General features: G+C 38.5%; 1 protein-coding gene across 2 annotated transcripts; it reads right to left on the bottom strand.

Moving 5' to 3' along the window:
* Positions 1-347: 347 nt before the first annotated feature.
* LOC107312442 (cysteine-rich venom protein-like) lies at positions 348-11111 on the bottom strand. Of its 2 annotated transcripts, XM_015859893.3 has the most exons (9): positions 10981-11111; positions 7944-8005; positions 7534-7584; positions 5772-5891; positions 5446-5533; positions 3987-4132; positions 2923-3017; positions 1985-2073; positions 680-951 (listed from the first exon to the last, which is right to left on the bottom strand). In XM_015859893.3, the coding sequence occupies exons 2-9, from the start codon at positions 8001-8003 to the stop codon at positions 824-826; spliced, it is 777 nt and encodes a 258-aa protein (XP_015715379.2). In that variant the 5' UTR covers positions 8004-8005; positions 10981-11111; the 3' UTR covers positions 680-823. The 2 variants fall into 2 exon arrangements, with proteins under 2 accessions (XP_015715381.2, XP_015715379.2); XM_015859895.3 differs by lacking the exon at positions 7534-7584 and having other exon boundaries at positions 348-951.
* Between the last annotated feature and the right edge of the window lie 7143 nt (positions 11112-18254).

Here is an 18254-nt window from a genome sequence, read left to right as displayed (position 1 = left end):
GCTAAAAGTGGTCATTCAAACAAACACCAAAAAAAATTGGAACCGTAACTGTATGTTTTCAAAAGCAAAATTTCCAAGCACAAAATCCATTCCCCTGGGACATCTATTTTTTGTGAATTAAGTCATTTTTCGAGCTATATATCTATGTATGTATCTTAGCAGAGAGCAGATTTAGTTTGCATTTATACTAAGTGTAATCGTACCATAAGGACAATCATTAATTTAGAGGAATTACACCTTTTTTTTTTCCCCTAACAAATAGATGCAACTGAGGATTTTACAGTTGAATGCAGGTCAGCAAAAGACACAGATTATAACACAGAGCAGTACTACAGGGCTACTGGATATTCTCTGCTCTCCTAAGTTTTATTTTTACTTTTGAGAATTACATTATTTTTTACAATCTCATTTACCTTCTTGTCCAATTAACAGTACCATGGTTTGCAAAGTTTGTCAGGTTAAGATTAGTTACATTACTACACTAAGAACATATGAAACATATGGAACTTTCTGGAACAGACATTTAATTAGTTAGACGTTTAACTCCTTAGACAACAGTTTGGGAAAAGAAAGGTGTGAGAAGCTGATCGCTGTGTATGTCCAATACCCAAATGCCAAATTTCACTTAACACCTCCACTTCACTTCCACAGCATTAAGTGAATAAAATACAAGCACTGACATTCAGATCTTCCTTATGAGTATCACTGGATAGAGTTCAGTCTTTGTGCATACATGGGAAAGGTAGGGTAAACTCATAGGGTAACTCTGTTTTTGTGAAAGAAATCATTAAAGGAGATGGATGTCTGTGAAGGGAAGAGTTGATCATTTTATTTCATTCTGGCATCTGCAGGAGGCAGGGCAGTTTGTCTTGATGAAGTTATGGTCACATCCATAACTCTTCGCCATTTCAGGACAGTTGGAGTAAACATCACGAAACTTGCAAGGATTGGCTGAAAATGCATTAGTATACAAAATTAATCATAAATTGGAAATGGGAAACTAGAATACTTCCTTTCAGAATACTTCTTTTCATTGTTCTTTTTGTACCCTGCAGTTTTTCCTCTCTTTTGCCATTTATTCCACAACTGAATCCCAAATTTTCGACCAGGATATTTACAGTATTCCCGTTTGTCACTGAACTTTCAAGGCATTTTGGAACTTTATCATAGAATCATAGAATACTTAAAGCTGGAATGGACCTCTGAAGGCCACCTGGTCCATTTCCTTTTTACTTGCTGATATCTCTTCAAGCATGTTGCTATTGCTACCTGATCTGCCACCATTGTTTTAAAGGGGAGGAAACAAAAAGAATCCCCTTCCTTCTCTGGTTTCATTGATTCAAAGATGAGAACATTTTCCTCTGGCTAAGGAAAATCAGATAGACAACAGCAGGAAATGTGGAGCTCAGATTTCTGTGCTACCATTGGTATAAATGTATCTCTGATCTCATTGCAGTCAATGAATCCTCATTCACTAGGTCTTATACATAAGAGTTTCCCTATGGAGACCCAGGCACTGTCATCTTTAACGGTGGTATGTAGGTTGTATGAATATCTTCATCTACTCTTGTGAGTCCAAGAAACTGGGTGTCTTTGCATCCCATAACATTAACTAATGTCTTGCATTAGTCTACCCCTCTCACATACCCTTTTTTGGGTTCACACCACAGGTTGTCCTACTTTGGCAAAGCACCCGAAATAGTGAATCACAGAATGGTTTGGGTTTGAAGGGACCTTTAAGATCATCTGATTCCAACCCCCTGCTAGAGGCAGGGACACCTCCTTCTAGAAGTTTGGGACTAGAATTTTTCTTCTATAAAACAACTGATAAATAACAATTATATAGCAATCTACACAGCATGAGAATCATAACCTCTCTTTTGGGCTGCTATTTGATCATATCACTTTAAAATTTTCCACTGGGATAAACTAACATATTTTATACAGTTTTACCTTGGCCACAATTAAAGCACTTAAAACTTACTGCATAATCCGTTGTCACAAGCATCAGGGCAGTCACCACAGGGTTGTCCTTCTTTGTAGGGTGTTTCAATTGAACCCATTATATTCCCTCTGAAACATAAATATTACCAATACAAATGATAAATTCACTATAATATATCTGAGATTAACATACAATTATATAGATATATTACAATCATATATATATATATATATTAATGTATGATCAGTCAGTTGTAACTATAGATCAAACATTTTTTGTGTATTAAAACGTGAATGTGAATATTAATTTTTGTCAAAGTTTGTGAAACCTTACTCTGCTTTAAGGCCCCCATTGGTGTTTTTGGTGTCACTGATAGTATATGTATTTATTTGCCTTCATGAACTGAGATCTCAAGTAGAATGAGGAAATCATTTCTTTGTGATTTATTATCGTAAGAATTGGGGATTAGGGGCAAATAAAATTCAGTCAGAAAACTGTTCTGTGCATTAAATGTTTTATGGTTTTGGTTGTTTGAGAATTCTTCTGACACATATGTTTCAGAGAATCATAGAATGGTCTGGGTTGAAAAGGACCACAGTGTTCATCCAGTTTCAATGCCCTGCAATGTGTAGGTTCACCAACCAGCAGCCCAGGCTGCCCAGAGCCACATCCAGCCTGGCCTTGAATGCCTGCAGGGATGGGGCATCCACAGCCTCCTTGGGCAACCTGTTCCAGTGCGTCACCACCCTCTGGGGGAAAAACTTCCTCCTATGATCCAACCCAAATCTACCCTGTCTCAGTTTCAAACCATTCCCCCTTCTCTTATTTCTATCCAACAACATTTTTGTGCATATTCTTAATGCACTCCTTAGACCTGTTCCTCAGCTGTGTGTGATGCACTGTGTTACAGATTTCACCATCTTCTGACTTATTTTGATGATGTGATAAGAAGTTCCTGTAGCAGAATCAATACGTACGGAGGGCAGTAATGGCACACATAAAAGTACTTGAATTGCCTTTCAGGACAATGGGCGACTGCACATCCAACTTGGTAAGAATTGTGCCAAACTAACTGCAGATGTAAGAAGAAAAATAATGAGAGAATGAAAAACAAACATATTTGAAAATCATTAGAGTAAATCATGCCTTAAAGAAACAGCTACAACTATGTTAAGTCAATTGATTTATTAAAATCTATTAAAATACTAGCATGTTTTCCTGCTCTGATTCTTGAATCACAGATCATCTGGGCCCAATGATAAGAATTTATCACACATGTTTTTATAACTTCTAAATTAAAGTGTCTTAATAAAGCAAATTTTCATTTAAGAAAAAGTGTTAAGGAAGATAATTGAGCCGTGGTATAAAATTCTACACCCTGTGCTACATGCACATGAACAGAGGTTATAATAAACCCTCGGATAGTCTGCTCAGTGCCTGACATCAAGGCAGATGGGGGATTGTATCATACTCAGCCACTGTTTCAGGAGTGAGGGACTGCTGGGATGACTACAACCCTTTTATTACTCTTCTCCTCCAAGAGAGCAGCCAGGCAACTGGAACACACTTCTCAGGGAGGTGGTAAATTCACCATCCCTGGAGGTGCTCAAGAAACATTCAGATGTTGTACTGAGGGACATGGTTTAGTGGGAATATTGGTCTTAGGTGGATGGTTGAATCTGTTAGATGTCTTTTCCAACTTTGGTTATTCTGTGATTCTCATTCCTTTGGCAAATGTATTCCAGCTTCACCCAATGAACTCACATTAGTACTGAACTGGATTTCGTGTTTTCTTGCACCTTTCTTAAACTAAAACATAAATTCTCTTGCCTAGTGTACTTCCTTATTAAAAAAAAAATACGCTTCACCTATTATTCTATTTTAAATTCAGTTTGTGGAAATTTTCATGTTTGTTTATTGGTATAACTCTCATGTCTCCAATGTACTTGCTGCCTTTAAAGGTAATGAGAGCATAAATGCTTCTTGGCTGACACAGGAATATTTACTTCTTTAGAATAGAATACAAAGAAGCTGCTTCTACCTGAGTGTAATGGCCAGTCATAGCATTTGCACTTGTTGCTCCAGTTCCGTATTTGAAATCCTTTTCCTCATCATACCAAGCCTGAATGGCATTTGACCACGAGGAAGGGGCAGTTGACATGTAGAGGTTTTCTCCACATGGTACATCTGAAAAGAGAAAAGTACTGAGAAATGCAGAAAACAAAGGTGTGTAAGAGCCAGTCTAAGCTGCTATAATTTTCCTGGAAGCTCTTATCCCCATTGGGATGGCATGGATTTTTTTCTGGTGCCATGACACCAACTTTAACTAATGATAATGTTGTCACTTGACCAGTTTGCAGCATGACCAACCTGTTCGGCTGGTAGTTCAGTTGGTGACAGACTTCTATGTATCTGCAGATGCATCTGTACACATGAGCCACAGATAGATGACTGTCATTTTGATATTTGGAAGGTGGGTGGCAACCTGGATCAATATTAAAGTCACAGCCCTGTAAAACAACTGCAATCCCAATAATTCAACATTTATTTCTGGCACACTGAAAGTTGTCTACACTGTCATGTGATTTCACCTACTGGTTTTGTTGTGGGTTTTTTTTCAAGTTTGGTGCCCTGACCAACTTTCCTGCATATGCATCAATTCTCATTTGAGGTTCACCTCAGTGAGGACCAATGGATTCTATTTTTTTAGGCAGAAAGCATGGGAACTGCACATCAGTCCACATCCTATATAGACAGAAATCAGCAGCAAACATCTCACTGGGCACTCATTATAGCTATAGCTAACATAGTATAGTTATAACACCAATATCCAGTGAATGAAGTATTTATTTAAGCATCCAAAATATTTATAGATAAAACTACGTTGTCAGGGAATTTAAAAGTTATGGGTCTTGTCTCATTCAGCCACACCACTGTTGGGTTTTGGACCTTCACCCTTTGCTCCTTGCATCTCACATACTTACATCCAGACCACAGCAGTAAAAAGGATCAACAGTTTCTTATTTTTGTGTGTGTTTTGAGTATATTTTATCACTACTATTTTTTTTGCCCATTGAAGAAAATTGATACAATTAAGATGAGAATGAGAGGGAATTTTTCTCACTTACTGGACAGATTTACATCCAGAAGTCTCCTTTGTCCCACATGCCAATAAAAACACTACATACAAATGACATCTCAGATACTCAGTCAAGTGACTGTAAAGATAAATTACAACAAGATCAAAGCTGAAAACCTCATAGACAGTACAGTGCTTTCAATCATCTGAAATTATTTGTACAGAAACCACTGTTTGAGGAATGGGATTAGTGAGAAAAGTACAAGCAATGATTTTGCACACATATTTCCTTTCTTTTCAGAAGTAGGGAATTTTGCATCAATTTGATAATTGGATGAATTAGTGATAGCAGATTGTATAATTTCCTTTCACACAGTCTTTTTTATGAACATCTTGGATAAGATTCCTTGCTTCAACTTACCAGTTTCCCTCCGGTTTGGTGGGCTGTGACTTAAAGAACATTGATTTGCCCAGTTCTGAGCATTAACTGCAGCCGGAGGACTCCATTCCTAGAGGAAAGTAGAAAGAATGAAAGAAGAATGTGTTTATGCACAGCAACATTTTCCAGAATTATTTTTCCATCTACACAGCTTTATGATGTTCTTACAGTAGAGGCTGTGCCAGGTCCTTAGGAGAGATTTGGAGGGTGTATTTGTTGCTAACTAAAACCAAATGAACCATCATGCATTTCTGATCTCTCATAGGGTCCACTGCTCGTTGCAGATAGATTTACAGCACACAGCTTACCATTTTCAGCATGTTACTGGCAGGTGGGCTGACTCTTCTCCTGAGGTCATTGTGTTTGTCAACAATCAACGTTTGTTGATCAGTTCTGTTGGTTGACAGAGCAAGGGAAGGTTCAGGTATCTAAATCGAAAGACAAAGTAGTTTATTTACTTATTTATAATGTGAATGTCATTAATGCTGGATACCATCTAGGAAATATTGGAGTACCAAAGGAGTGACGTCAGTGAAGGAGACGATCCTTGTGATGGAGGAGGTACTGTGACATGCCTTGTCTCCTGGTTAGTGGTAATAAAAATACCACTTTGCTCCTGGAAGCTATCTGCCAGTCCTCCAAGGACAGCTGGAATGTCCTGGAAGACTGCTTGTGTCCCTGAGCTCTTAAATTTTTCATAGAATGGCCTGGGTTGAAAAGGACCTCAAATGACAATCTTGTTCCAACCTCCTGCTGTGTGCAGGGTCAGCAACCAGCAGACCAGGCTGCCCAGAGCCACATCCAGCCTGGCCTTGAATGCCTGCAGGGATGCGGGATCCACAACTTCACTGGGCAAATTTAGACACCAAAATCATATCTAATTCATTGATATTCTAATTTCTTTTATTAAATTTTGGAGAAACCAGGTCTCAAAACCAGGCAAATGCATGAACAGGACTATGATGTTTTCCTCCTCTTCGGCATTTTACTTGAGCCTGTTGGTGTTCAGTTGAATGAACTTGTTTGATTACAGGATCACCACCAACCTCCATCAGAAGACCTCACTGCATCAAAAACAGTCAGTCGTTATTTTTCATTTCACAGATTTTCTCTCACTCCTGCTATAATTGGTGGCATTCTTAAAACTTTTTAATGCCTTTTCTGATTAAACGAAGAACTCAGTTTTTTCACTACAGTCATTCTCAGTAGTCTTCTGAGGGCATCGTGGAGAGAAGAAATATAAAAATATCATTGTATTCTCAGACTATTGTTCTCTATTATGTCTCATCATGTATTTGTTGTTACTGTTATTTCTATCATATTGCACTCAGCTCTGATTAACTCGATGAGATGATTAGTAATCAGAGCCCATACATAAAGATGTATTCCCACAATGCATTTATTAATGATGACATTTTTAGCAGTACAAAGGCACTGCTAAAAATTTTAACAAGATCTTGATTTTATGTATTTAATTTCATAGATCATTATGAGCCAATCACATTGAATATAATTATTCTCTTTTAAAAGTTCTTCTAGACATAGCACAGAGCTGCTGGAGTCCAAGAAGCATCTGGCCAACACTCTCAGACATATGGTCTGATTTTTGGGTGGTCCTGTGTGGTGCCAGGAGCTGGACTTGGTGATAGCTACAGGTTCCTATCAGCTAGGGGTGTTCTATGATTCTATGACTCAAAACACATATTCTATTTATATTTTTAATTATATGTCATTAAACACCATTCAGCCACAGCAATTTGGTGATGACTTACTTATTCTTTTGTGTGATCTCAGTGGGAATGATTGTGAGTCACACACACCACTTGCACTCCTTGTGTACTCAGATAAGTTTTAGTGCTTATATGGCTTTAGAGAAGCAAGATTTGCAGAAAAAAAGTAGTAGTTTTAGTCAAGGTGCTATAGAAGGAATAAACATAGTCAAGCCTTTAGGCACACCAGTATTTTGGAAACAAATATAGAAACTTCAGGCCAGATCTGTGTTGAGAAGAACCACAGGGTGGATGCTGAGCATGTTAGTTTGTTTAGCTGTTGGGGGGAAATTGATGGTACCTTTTGAGAGGATGAGGCTGTGAATAAAGGTAGAGGAACATAGCTGAGGTCCTGTGGGATGAGAAATGTAGGTCATTAGGGAACTGTTGTCTTTAAAAAGGCGGAGATTTAATGGGAAGAGTGTTGGATTTGTGGAAAGTGAATGGGAGATACTGGAGCACGCCATTCCCACTAATCCAACTCTGAGGTAACACTGAGCATATGGATGATCTCATGTGCCAGTGTGCAAGCAGTCTGCTGCTTGGAACATCTGTCAGACTTTGAGGATAAATGCTTTTTGCATCCCAGATATCTTAGCAGATTTTTTTTTCTGAAGACTATCAGTGTGTATAGAAGAAACCCATATTCAGTCATACCACCAGTCCCTCAGGCCCCATCCCAATTTCCTCTATACAAAGTGCATCTCCTACCTCTCCAGCAGATGGACACAGCACAGCTGCAAGGCACAGGAATACTGCTGGCAGAATCATCTCTGAAAAAAGAAGAATGAGGATTAACTTTTTCCCCTTTATGAGGCTGTCACTATTCTGAATATGTAAGATCCCTCCCTTGTGCATTCTCTTTTCTTTAAGCAGCAAGGCAACAATTTCTTTGTTTTCTCCTTCTCTCCTCCTCCTATTTTTAGAAGTAACTAAATAAAATTTATTGCAATGTCGCATTTCAAAACTTCTCTGAGTCATTTTCTTTGTGTCTCATTCTTCCTGGACTGATCCTGGTTGAATAATTTCACCTGAATTCAGGACATTCATGCTTCATTCCTGCAGGAAGAGTTATACACATTGCCCTGCTGTGGGGAACAATGATGGATGCTGCTTTTTAACTTGTTTCTGTGCCTGTTTTAACCTGCAACTTTGCTTTCTCCCCTTTGCCTGCTTAGACTGAACTGTGTTGCTTGCAAGGGCATTGAACACTCATCCCATTTGCAGATCTTGACATTCAGGGCTGGAGTCCAAACCTTTCTGAAATGATCAGCACCTCAAAGACTCACTTGTGAGCTGGGACAGGAACTGTCTTCCTGAGGAAGAGTCGTTTCAGAAAGCTTTTATTTTTTATTAGTTATTTATTAATATATATATTTCAATCTATGGACAGTGTGGGCTCACAACAGAAATGGTAACCTTCTTCAGTAATGAAGCAATCACTTTGGTCTGACCAAGAATATTTGCTATTAAGTCAAAGACTTTGTACCATCCCATTACAGTGACCTACAGTGTAATTAGGGTTACTTAAAATTTTTGCCTTCTGATTGCAATCAATAATAAGTAATTGCTACATTTAGCCTGTTTCTGCTTAGCTACCATGGGCAAAGCAAGTGACTAGAGAGAAATCTACTTATTTTGGCAGTTTTCCCAGCCTCTAACTAGAAGGGAATTTAAGGGCATGTTGTTGCAGAGATGCCTTACTAGCTTAACTTCTTGGTCTTGCTGGTCTTAATTTATCCCTATGGAAAGGCCAGTTGATATTTTCATACTCAGTCAAACCTATTTATCCTGAGGCAACCACTTCAAGTCAGATGCAAGGTGTTCCTGCTCATGGAGAGCAGGTAGGAGAGAAAACACTGCCCTTTTCCAAATGGTATGACAAGATTTGTTTACGGGGGGAAAAATATTGAGCTGATATGAGCAAAAAACAGATTGGGAAATATTCTGAAAATTAACTGCTTAAATCACAGATCTAAGGATAGTTAAGTACTGGAATAGGCTTTCCAGGGAGATATTTGAATCACCATCCCTGGATGTGTTTAAGAGCCATTTGGGTGTGGTGCTCAAGGATATGATTTAGTGTAGGATCTTTAGAGTTAGGGTACTGGTTAGGATGTGGTTGGACTTGATGATTTTCAAGGTCTTTTCCAACCTGGGCAATTCTATGATTCTATGTTTCCTATTTTTTGTATTGGTTTATGGCACTGTTTAATTTTGATACAACCTAGGACTCCTTGAATTACCATCACTGAACTTGTCTTTTACTAACTCTTGCACCCCTTATTGCTCTGAACCTTCACAAAACTTTGCAGGATATCCAACCTATGTGTTGAACAACAGAAGATTATAGTCCCAATGATGTGAAGAATGATTCTTTTCACTTCTTTCCTAATGAAAAGTAAGTAGGGGTGGGGATTTTTTCCCTGTACTTAAGTCACAAGCAAAAATACATTTATTTTTTTTAGTAAAAAATGTGCTGATAAGCAGATAGGAAACAATCTTTTTGCACTTGTGACATACAAATTCTTTGTTCCATTAAAAGATAACCATTCATTTAAATTTCGAGCCTATTTTGCAAACAAATTGAAGAAGCTAGTTTAAATACATAGCCTAAGTATTCATTCACTGTACTATTTTCAACGAATTTAATTGCAATTAAATAGGATAAAACATGATACAATTTAAAAGACACAATTGGAATGCTTTTTAAGAACCAGTGGATGCACTGCTCCAAGATACGAGCATACTTTTGGCAGTCCCACTGATTTCAACCAAATGCTTACAGTTTGAGAGATGTAAATTTAATTGCTCTGCATTAATTTCTAGGCACTGGTCCTAAAATCAGTCTCTGCAACCCCCTCCTCTTCTCCCCTCAGTCAAACATAAATCAGGACACATGCCAAATCTTACTGACTTTCCTGAAACTCCATCTGTGTGCGGAGGGCTGACACTGAAAGAAACTGGTGTGGGTATGTTTTTCCCATCACTTCTCTTAGTGCTCACTTCTAATATATATGTACACAATTTCCTACATTACTCATATCTCTGAATTTCTATTACAAAATAATGAAAAATAGTAAATTCTCATTAATTGTTATTATTGTTAGAAAAGACCTGAAATGGACTAATGTGAGTTGCCATTTCAGCTGAAAGGCATTGCTGCACAAAATTGTACTGGTGACTGGTCAGTGGAGGTGAGGGAATGGCTTAAAGTTGAAATGTGGGGAGTTCAGATTGGCTTTAGTAAAATGTTCTTCACTCAGAGGGTGCTGGAAGAAAGGCCCTGGGATGGTGATCACAGCCCTAAAGCCACTGATGTCCATTAAGCATTTAAACAGCACTCTGAGAGATACAGAATAAGAATTATCTCGCCCAGCATGAAGTCAGGAGTTGGACTTTGTGACTGCTGCATGTCCCCTTCAAGTGAGGATGTTCTGTGATTATATGACTGTCTGACACTTTGTAGTACACAGGAGTAGTAATTCCTACAAGGGGGTATTTTCCCCACTCTAAAAATAAGCAGTGATAGCTCCATCTACTTTGTCTATCCATTTTGTCTCCTTTGTTTTTCATCTTTCTTTAGAGCACTGACCACCAAATCCTTACTTTTCACCAAATAAAATCCTTTTTCTGTGGCTGTCCTAAACTGTTGAAGAGGTCAGAAGCTTTCTGATGATTGTATTGCTAGCAGTGTAATGAATGGTCAGAATTGCAGTAATTCAAGCAAACAAAATATAAATCCTACCTTTTGCTTCCAGGAAGATTGGAAGTGTCGTCTGTCCTTCTGCAGGTGGTTGTAGAAGTGGCTGGAGCTCTTCACTGGAGCATGATTTATAGCTGTTCTGTTTCCTGATAGGACCAGGTGACTCAGTGTCACAGGTATTAAAAAATTCAAATGGTGACCAGATGGAAGGGCACACATCATGTTCACATTCTTCCAAGAACTAGTTTGGCTGTTTGTGTTTTATTTCCTCCTACTTCTTGTGCTGGATGAGATGAAATATCAGAAAGGAGTTTTGTGTGCATTGCTCCTTGCGTGTGAAATATGAAGTCAATAGGAAGGCCAGATACAAAAGATTGCTGCTAATGATTGAAACCTCCAGTTGTAGTAATGCTTGATCTTAATCTCTGGTAATGCAAATAAATTCAGCTGGCTGCTGAGATGTCTTCAGATTGACGTTGTTGTTACCAAGAAGAAATCTTGCCCATTGATTTTTCCATGGGAGTAAAGATATCTTGGGCCAAGTTCCTGTTCATGCTATGGCTTCTTTATATCAATCCCATAGCGTAGAAAAATCAAAGAAAGAGAAAAGGATACTTCTGTAAATTATACTTTTACCCAGTATTGGATAAAGATTAACAGATTACTTTGTGCACTAATATTAAAGCACACACTGTAGTCTGACTCGGCATTTCCTTGTACATTAGGTAAGATGAGAACAGGTAGAAATACCACCGGATCAAAAGAGTATTTGTGTGCACACTGACTGTTTCTATCCACAATCCCTGTGAAGAGATTACTGGATACTGCACCTGCCATTGTAGGTGCTTATATAAAATGTTGCTAATTTTCTGCTTAAATTCTTGTTTTCCACATAATCACAAAACTTCTACACCAGTCACCTGTGAAGTTTGCCTTCAAAAAACTTTGCTTTACATTACCTGGGATCACAGTATATTTCTGAGACCAGAAAATAGGTAGAGCTGTGATTTCATGCCTAGCAATTACACAGGAAGGAACGTGCTGTCAACAAGTTCCTGGTTGACAACAAATTGGAGGGAGCAGTCAACAGGGCTGTCATTTAGAGGGACCTCAACAAACTAGAGAAATGATCTCACAGAGATTACCCAAAAGTAAACAATTGGGAGGGACCAATTTCTAAGGACCAACACTAACAAAAAGCTACTGAGGGTTGCTATTGAGTGACAAGTTACATATGAGTCAATAGTGTATGCTTGTGACAGTAAGGGTTAAGCATGTTCTGTGCAGCCTTAGCTGCTACATAGGAAGAGTACATTGATTAAACCAAACTTTAGAGCACTTCGGCATCCAGTTTTGGGCTGTTAAGTATGAGGCATTGGCAAATGGAAGTCTAGAAATAGGCCGTTATGTTGGCAAAGATGGATTCAGAACTTGGATGAAGTGGTGATTAAACTAATCAAGCTAATAGTGTTTGCAATATGGGTATACAGTAGCAATTCAGGGGTCCTGTACAACCAAAATTATTCCATGATTGTGTCATTTTATCTTATTTATACTGGAAGGGTGCCAGTGTAAGCTTATTTTAGTTGTTCAAGAAGCATGATCATTTAATTAATCATAGTGGAAACTCCTAATTATTTTATGAGAAAACGAATGTTACTAGCACAATCATTTGAAAAGAATAAGGATAGGATAGGATAGGATAGGATAGGATAGGATAGGATAGGATAGGATAGGATAGGATAGGATAGGATAGGATAGGATAGGATAGGAGGATAGGATAGGATAGGATAGGATAGGATAGGATAGGATAGGATAGGATAGGATAGGATAGGATAGGATAGGATAGGATAGGATAGGATATCCTGTCAATAAATAGTTCAGAACAGCTTCCTAACCTATTGTAACATTTCTCTGAACAGAAATTATGCCATGACACTTCATATACTCTTACACCTTATTAGCTTGACAGTCAAAAACATGCATCTGTAATGATAAACTAAGAAATTACCTCTTGTTCTATAGTTCAATCTCATAATAGAGATACTGATATTATACATTTATTTTCAGAATAGAATTCTAGTTTCTATTTCCACTCTTTGCATTTCCAAACCTTGGATCTCATTTGTTTTCAGCTGATTTTTTCCTTCTCAGAACACTTGGAGGCCTTCTCACCTCCAGACTGAACAGTTCCAGATCTTTCATCCTTTCATCACATGAGAAACACTCAAGACTCTTAAAAACCTTTGTGGCCTTCGTTGAACTTGTTCCAGTATATTCACATTTTCTTGTACTGGTCAGACCAGAACTGGACTCAGCACTCAGTGCTGAGAAGAGGGGAAAGATCACCCCTCTTGACCAGCTAGAATCTCTCAGCTTACTTCAGCCCAGGATGCTGTTGGCCACCTTTGCAACAAGGGCACGTTGTTTGCTCATGTTCAGCCTGTTGTCCACCAAGGCCTCCTGGTCTTTCATCTCAAACATGCTTTCCTGACACATGGTCCCCAGTGAGTACTCATGTGTGAGGTTATTTTTCCACATGGTTTTTTCTTTTGTTTAAATCCATAAGGCTCCTGCTGGTTCATTTCTCCAGTCTTTTGATGTCCCTCTGACTGACAGCACAACCAGCTAGAGCATGAGCCACTCCTCTCAAATTTGTACCATAAGCAAACCCAGACTAATCCCCATCACCCAGATTAATGAGGATGTTTCACAGTGTTAACCCTAGCATTGGCCCTTGGGATTAATCCAATGGGTTTTCTTTGTGAGCTCTCCCTGGTTTATTTTTTCAGGATGGTCCATATTCCCCTGCTCTCATGTGCCTGGCTCAGAGAACATGGGGAATAAACAGAATAGGATAAGGACTGCAACTGTATAACTGCAGTTCCAGCAGTGACCTTTATAGCTTTATCTCATGGAGCATGGAGTCCAGGATGATGATAAATCATGTCTTTCCATAAGCTCCTTGTATTCATTATATATGGAAGACATAAGGTCTACTGGACTCTTAACTGACTGCCTCATTCTGCTAGAGCTAACAGAGATCTTGATGAGTCTTTTTTCCCAATCTTTTGTTTTTTAACCACTTTGTTAAACTATTGTACTTTCATTATTGTACTGGATAATGTTGCCAATAGCTTCTTAATTTCATTACTTAAGTCAATAATGTAATGGGTACCTGAGTTCTATCGTATTAATGTCTTTGTGCTGATTTGGTTTTGGTATTTATGTTATGTATAGAACACAAAACTGAAATGCCTTCTTATCCCTAATCAGAAAATTCAATATTAGGATTACTGTTACAAAAAGATCCTAGGAAAGACATGTGAATTCTTGAATGTTTAATAAAAGTTGATCTACTAACCTCTTGCCTCATTCCCCTGAAAATACCCTCTTTTCTTTTTATGCCTGGCTGGATATTTTCATTAAATTTGGGGAAATTATCTTCTCTGATGTCATTGAAACTAGTCGTGCACAACTCTCTTGATGGCATATAGAGAAAAATGGACGCATCCAAGATGTAAATCATTTCATCCTGTGTTGCTTAGCCAAAATAGATTATACTCACAAAAACATAAAAGTGCCTGTTGTACTTCATTTTCTCTAAATAAAGCCTAGAGCAAATAACTCAGCTGTAGACTTCAATATTGAGAATGCATAAAGATCAATGAAATTAATCACATCCACTTGAAAAGCAAACTGCTTATGCACTTAGAAAACATGACTATCTAAACCTCACTTCTCTAATACATCATGTGAAGTCTCTGACACTTGTAAAAGGCCTGCATGATTGGCCCCTCTAATATAAATATAATTTCTTAGATTGCTTAAAGCTGTAGAATTCATCTTATCAGTCAAAGTCTCCTGACATTTCTCTTTTGGATTTCAACTTCCTCAGACTCTAGTGCTGACTTTTACCTTTTAGTTGGTAAATTTTCAGCATTTTCTGTTTCATTGCTAGAAAGTCACCAGTAAACATTTGTAGAACTATCCCTGGATCTTCTTTGTGCTTTCTTTATTCTAATGACTAAATACTCTTCATTGCAGTAGGGTAGCTCTAGTCTACAGATACTGTCTTAAAGTGGGTCTTCCTTCTGTCTGAGTTTTATTATCTATATTTGTCTGCGTCCCTCTTTTGTTCTTTCTGATTGCCACATACTCCCTCTAGGAGGAAGATCATTCATGTGTTCTCATTTGTACAGAATCTCCTAAAATGTTATTGCAGTTGAGAACAGAATCCCAGAAGTGATCGCGCTATGAACCAAAAGCACTAATAAACCATATAAAAAATCATACTTCACATTTCTCTCATCTGTTCTATGAAGAGAGGATGAGAAAACTGGGACTGTTCTGCCTAGAGAGGAAACTCGGGGAGATCTTATTAATGTCTATAAATACCTGATGGGAGGGTGTAAAGAGAATGGAGCTGTTCTTCATCGCTGTTCTGTGATGCCAGAACCAGATACAATGGACACAAACTGGAGCTCAGAAAGCTCTCTCAGACCATCAGGAAGCACTTCTGTGCTGTGAGAGTGACAGAGCCCTGGCTTAGGGGCCTAAGATGTTGGAGTTTCCTCTTTGAAGATCTTCAAAAGCTTCCTAGCCATGGTGCTGGGCATCCTGCTCTGGGTGGCTCTGCTGGGGCTGAACTAGATGGACCCAGATGTCCCTTCTCGCTTCTGCCATGCTGTGATTCTGAGTCTTTAGATGCCCAGATGATGCATATCTAGCACAAAATATGTGCCTAAAGTATCTCGGTAGTCAACATAAGGGGTGTTCCCTTTTGCCATATTAGACACCTACCTTAACTAACTTAAGTTCCAGAAGTATCATTCTGTTCCTATTAGCTACAGAGGGTGCCTGGTGTGGTCTAGATGAAGTATTGCAAAATTTCTTAGTATTTAGTAATTTTCCTGAAGCAATGTTTTGTGGCAGATCTGTGAACTGGAGCTGTATTTCCGATGCTTACATATTTCTGTCTGCGCAATATGTAATAGGAGGCTACAGCTGATGAAATCTTCAGTAACGCTTAATTCAGAGCGTCTGCAGGCTGGGTTGGCATTCTGGGGCACTATATGCACAAGATACGTAGACCTCATATCTGCTGGGACAGACTGAGAGCAGTTACAATGAATGTAGAAACCAATTTGGCTGGAAGACATGGAGGAGACACCACAGCTCTGAGAGGAGATTGTAGGAATAAACATAAAAACCTCTAAACCCCACTCCAGAATATTACTGTGTGTAAAAGACAGTCTCCAAATATCTGGTTGTTCCTGGTATTGTGCCACTTTGAGGCTCTAGTAGGAATTAGCTGAGGACTCGGTGAAAGAAAAAAATCATTGTTAACATAGATCAGGATTAATCTCCTCTAAGTTTATGAATAATAATATAGAGTAATATAGAATGGTTTAGATTGGAAGGGACATTTAAGACCATTTAGTTTCAGTCCTCCTATATAGGCAGGGACACCTTCCACTAGACCAGGTTGCTTAAAGCCTTCTTTTAGGTTTATCAACCTAAAAATTAGCTTTAATGTTTAAAGATGAATGTGCCTTCACTTTTCTTCTACTTAGAGGCCAAATTTGGCTGATCTAGAATCATAGAATCAACCATAGAATCATAGAATCATATACTGCTTCCTAAGATGTGACAGAATATCTCTTGCTGATGAGAAGAGAATAAATGTTTTCTTTCTTTTCTCTGCCAGGAGAGTGTGAGGGCAGTGTGGTAGAAATTAGCCAGCTGTCAATGTGAAAGTACCACAGTCCTTTCCCCCATCAAATAAACAAGAGGAGAAAATATGATAGAAAAAAGAAGACTCCTGGGTTGAGATAAGGACAGAATGATCACTCACCAATTGCTATCAGCAGCAAAACAGATTAATTACAGGGTTATGAATGTAGTTATTATCTATTGCTAATAACAGAGTCGAATAACGAGAGCTAAAAGCATACAAAAACCAGCATTCCCACTATCCACCTTTTCCAGTTGATTGGTGCTGGGGAACAGGTAACTGGAGAACAGGGAATGGGGTCAGTCCATATTGCTTTGAATGTGCTGCTCCTCTACTGCCACTCTGCCCTTGCTCCACGTGTTCCCATGGATGCTGTTCTTCATCAGTACTCTCCAAGCACTGTCCCAGTGGGTCAACTGCTGGACTCCTCTCAAAGACATCTCCTCTGCATCCCCCCAACTACCAAAACCTTGCCTTATGAGCTGAATACACAAGGATGAAGAACCCACAACCTCCTTGGACAATTTGTTCCAGTTCTTCACCATTCTCATAGGAAAGAATTTCTTCCAATCCTGAATTATGAATGGGTAGAGTTGTCCCTTTTTTTTTTCTTTGCCCAACAGAAAGTGAGAGCCCAAATGCCCATCTGGAGTTTCATGCCTATTACACAAATGGAGCAGTCAATAAGTGTATTGCTTTTAAAGGCCAAAGAGACTTCCTGGCAGCGTTCCCAGTGGTATATTAGACACAATCAGTCACATTCATTTCTAAAACAGTCTCAATTATTTGAGGATATCATTTTTTTATTACCCTGAACAAAAGTGTGCTCTTTTCTACGTATCATCTGCATTTATCTCAGGGAGGTAATTCAGATCATATGCCTGATACGCATTTTGAGTCCATGATTTAGATTACAAAGCATATTAATACTCCTGGAAGAAATGTGACACCTTAGCTTTTGTTTCTTCCTCACTTCCCCAGGCCTCAGTTTTAACAGTAAACTGTTGGCAATATGGTGCCATTAAGCACAAACTTTGGAAAACAGCAGCCTGAAGGCTCTACTTTGTATCTGTAGGAACAGCTGAGTTGCAATATCAATCACCAAGACACAGTGCTTCCAATCTAGAGAAGATACTGGTTCTTTTATGTGTCTGTAAGTCTTTCTTTGTCTAATTTCTATATGGAGAAAACAGGCTCTTCTATGTCTCTTCATAGAATACCAAAGTCAATAACTCTAAGCAAGCGTAACTTAGAAGAAAGTTAAACAGCTCCTTTATTTGGTAACTTCAGAGCTCTGCAATACCAAATGCATTTGGCAGCAGTACATTTGTTTGGAAGGATTGTATTTCTATTAAACGCTTACTGGGAAAAATGCAACTTAAAATGAAATTTAGATTTCCAGGTCATAAAAAGAAGTTAAGGGAAGGGAACATCTGGTATATCTACTTTGGATTTGGAAATGGTGACAGAAAAGGAACATTCTTTGGATTTTTATGTTTTAAAAATATTTCTTACTCTTCACTGAACATTAGATCTTTCAAGGAAGTGATATGTCCTAAATCCAGTATCATCCAGGAAT

This window comes from Coturnix japonica, chromosome 3 (genome assembly GCF_054131305.1).
Source record: "Coturnix japonica strain WE chromosome 3, WE-NBRP24, whole genome shotgun sequence".
Lineage (NCBI taxonomy): Eukaryota > Metazoa > Chordata > Aves > Galliformes > Phasianidae > Coturnix > Coturnix japonica.
The sequence above is the reverse complement of the archived record's forward strand: the minus strand, read 5'-3'. Positions and strand labels throughout refer to the sequence as shown.

Bases quoted from the DNA above. Each gene is read 5' to 3' on its own strand.
- LOC107312442 (XM_015859893.3), bottom strand. From the start codon at position 8,003: ATGATTCTGCCAGCAGTATTCCTGTGCCTTGCAGCTGTGCTGTGTCCA. The intron at 5,892-7,533 runs GTACCATCAATT...CTTTCGATTTAG, and splicing joins CAGCCTCATCCTCTCAAAAG to ATACCTGAACCTTCCCTTGC. The intron at 3,018-3,986 runs GTAGAAGCAGCT...TTACATCTGCAG, and splicing joins TGACTGGCCATTACACTCAG to TTAGTTTGGCACAATTCTTA.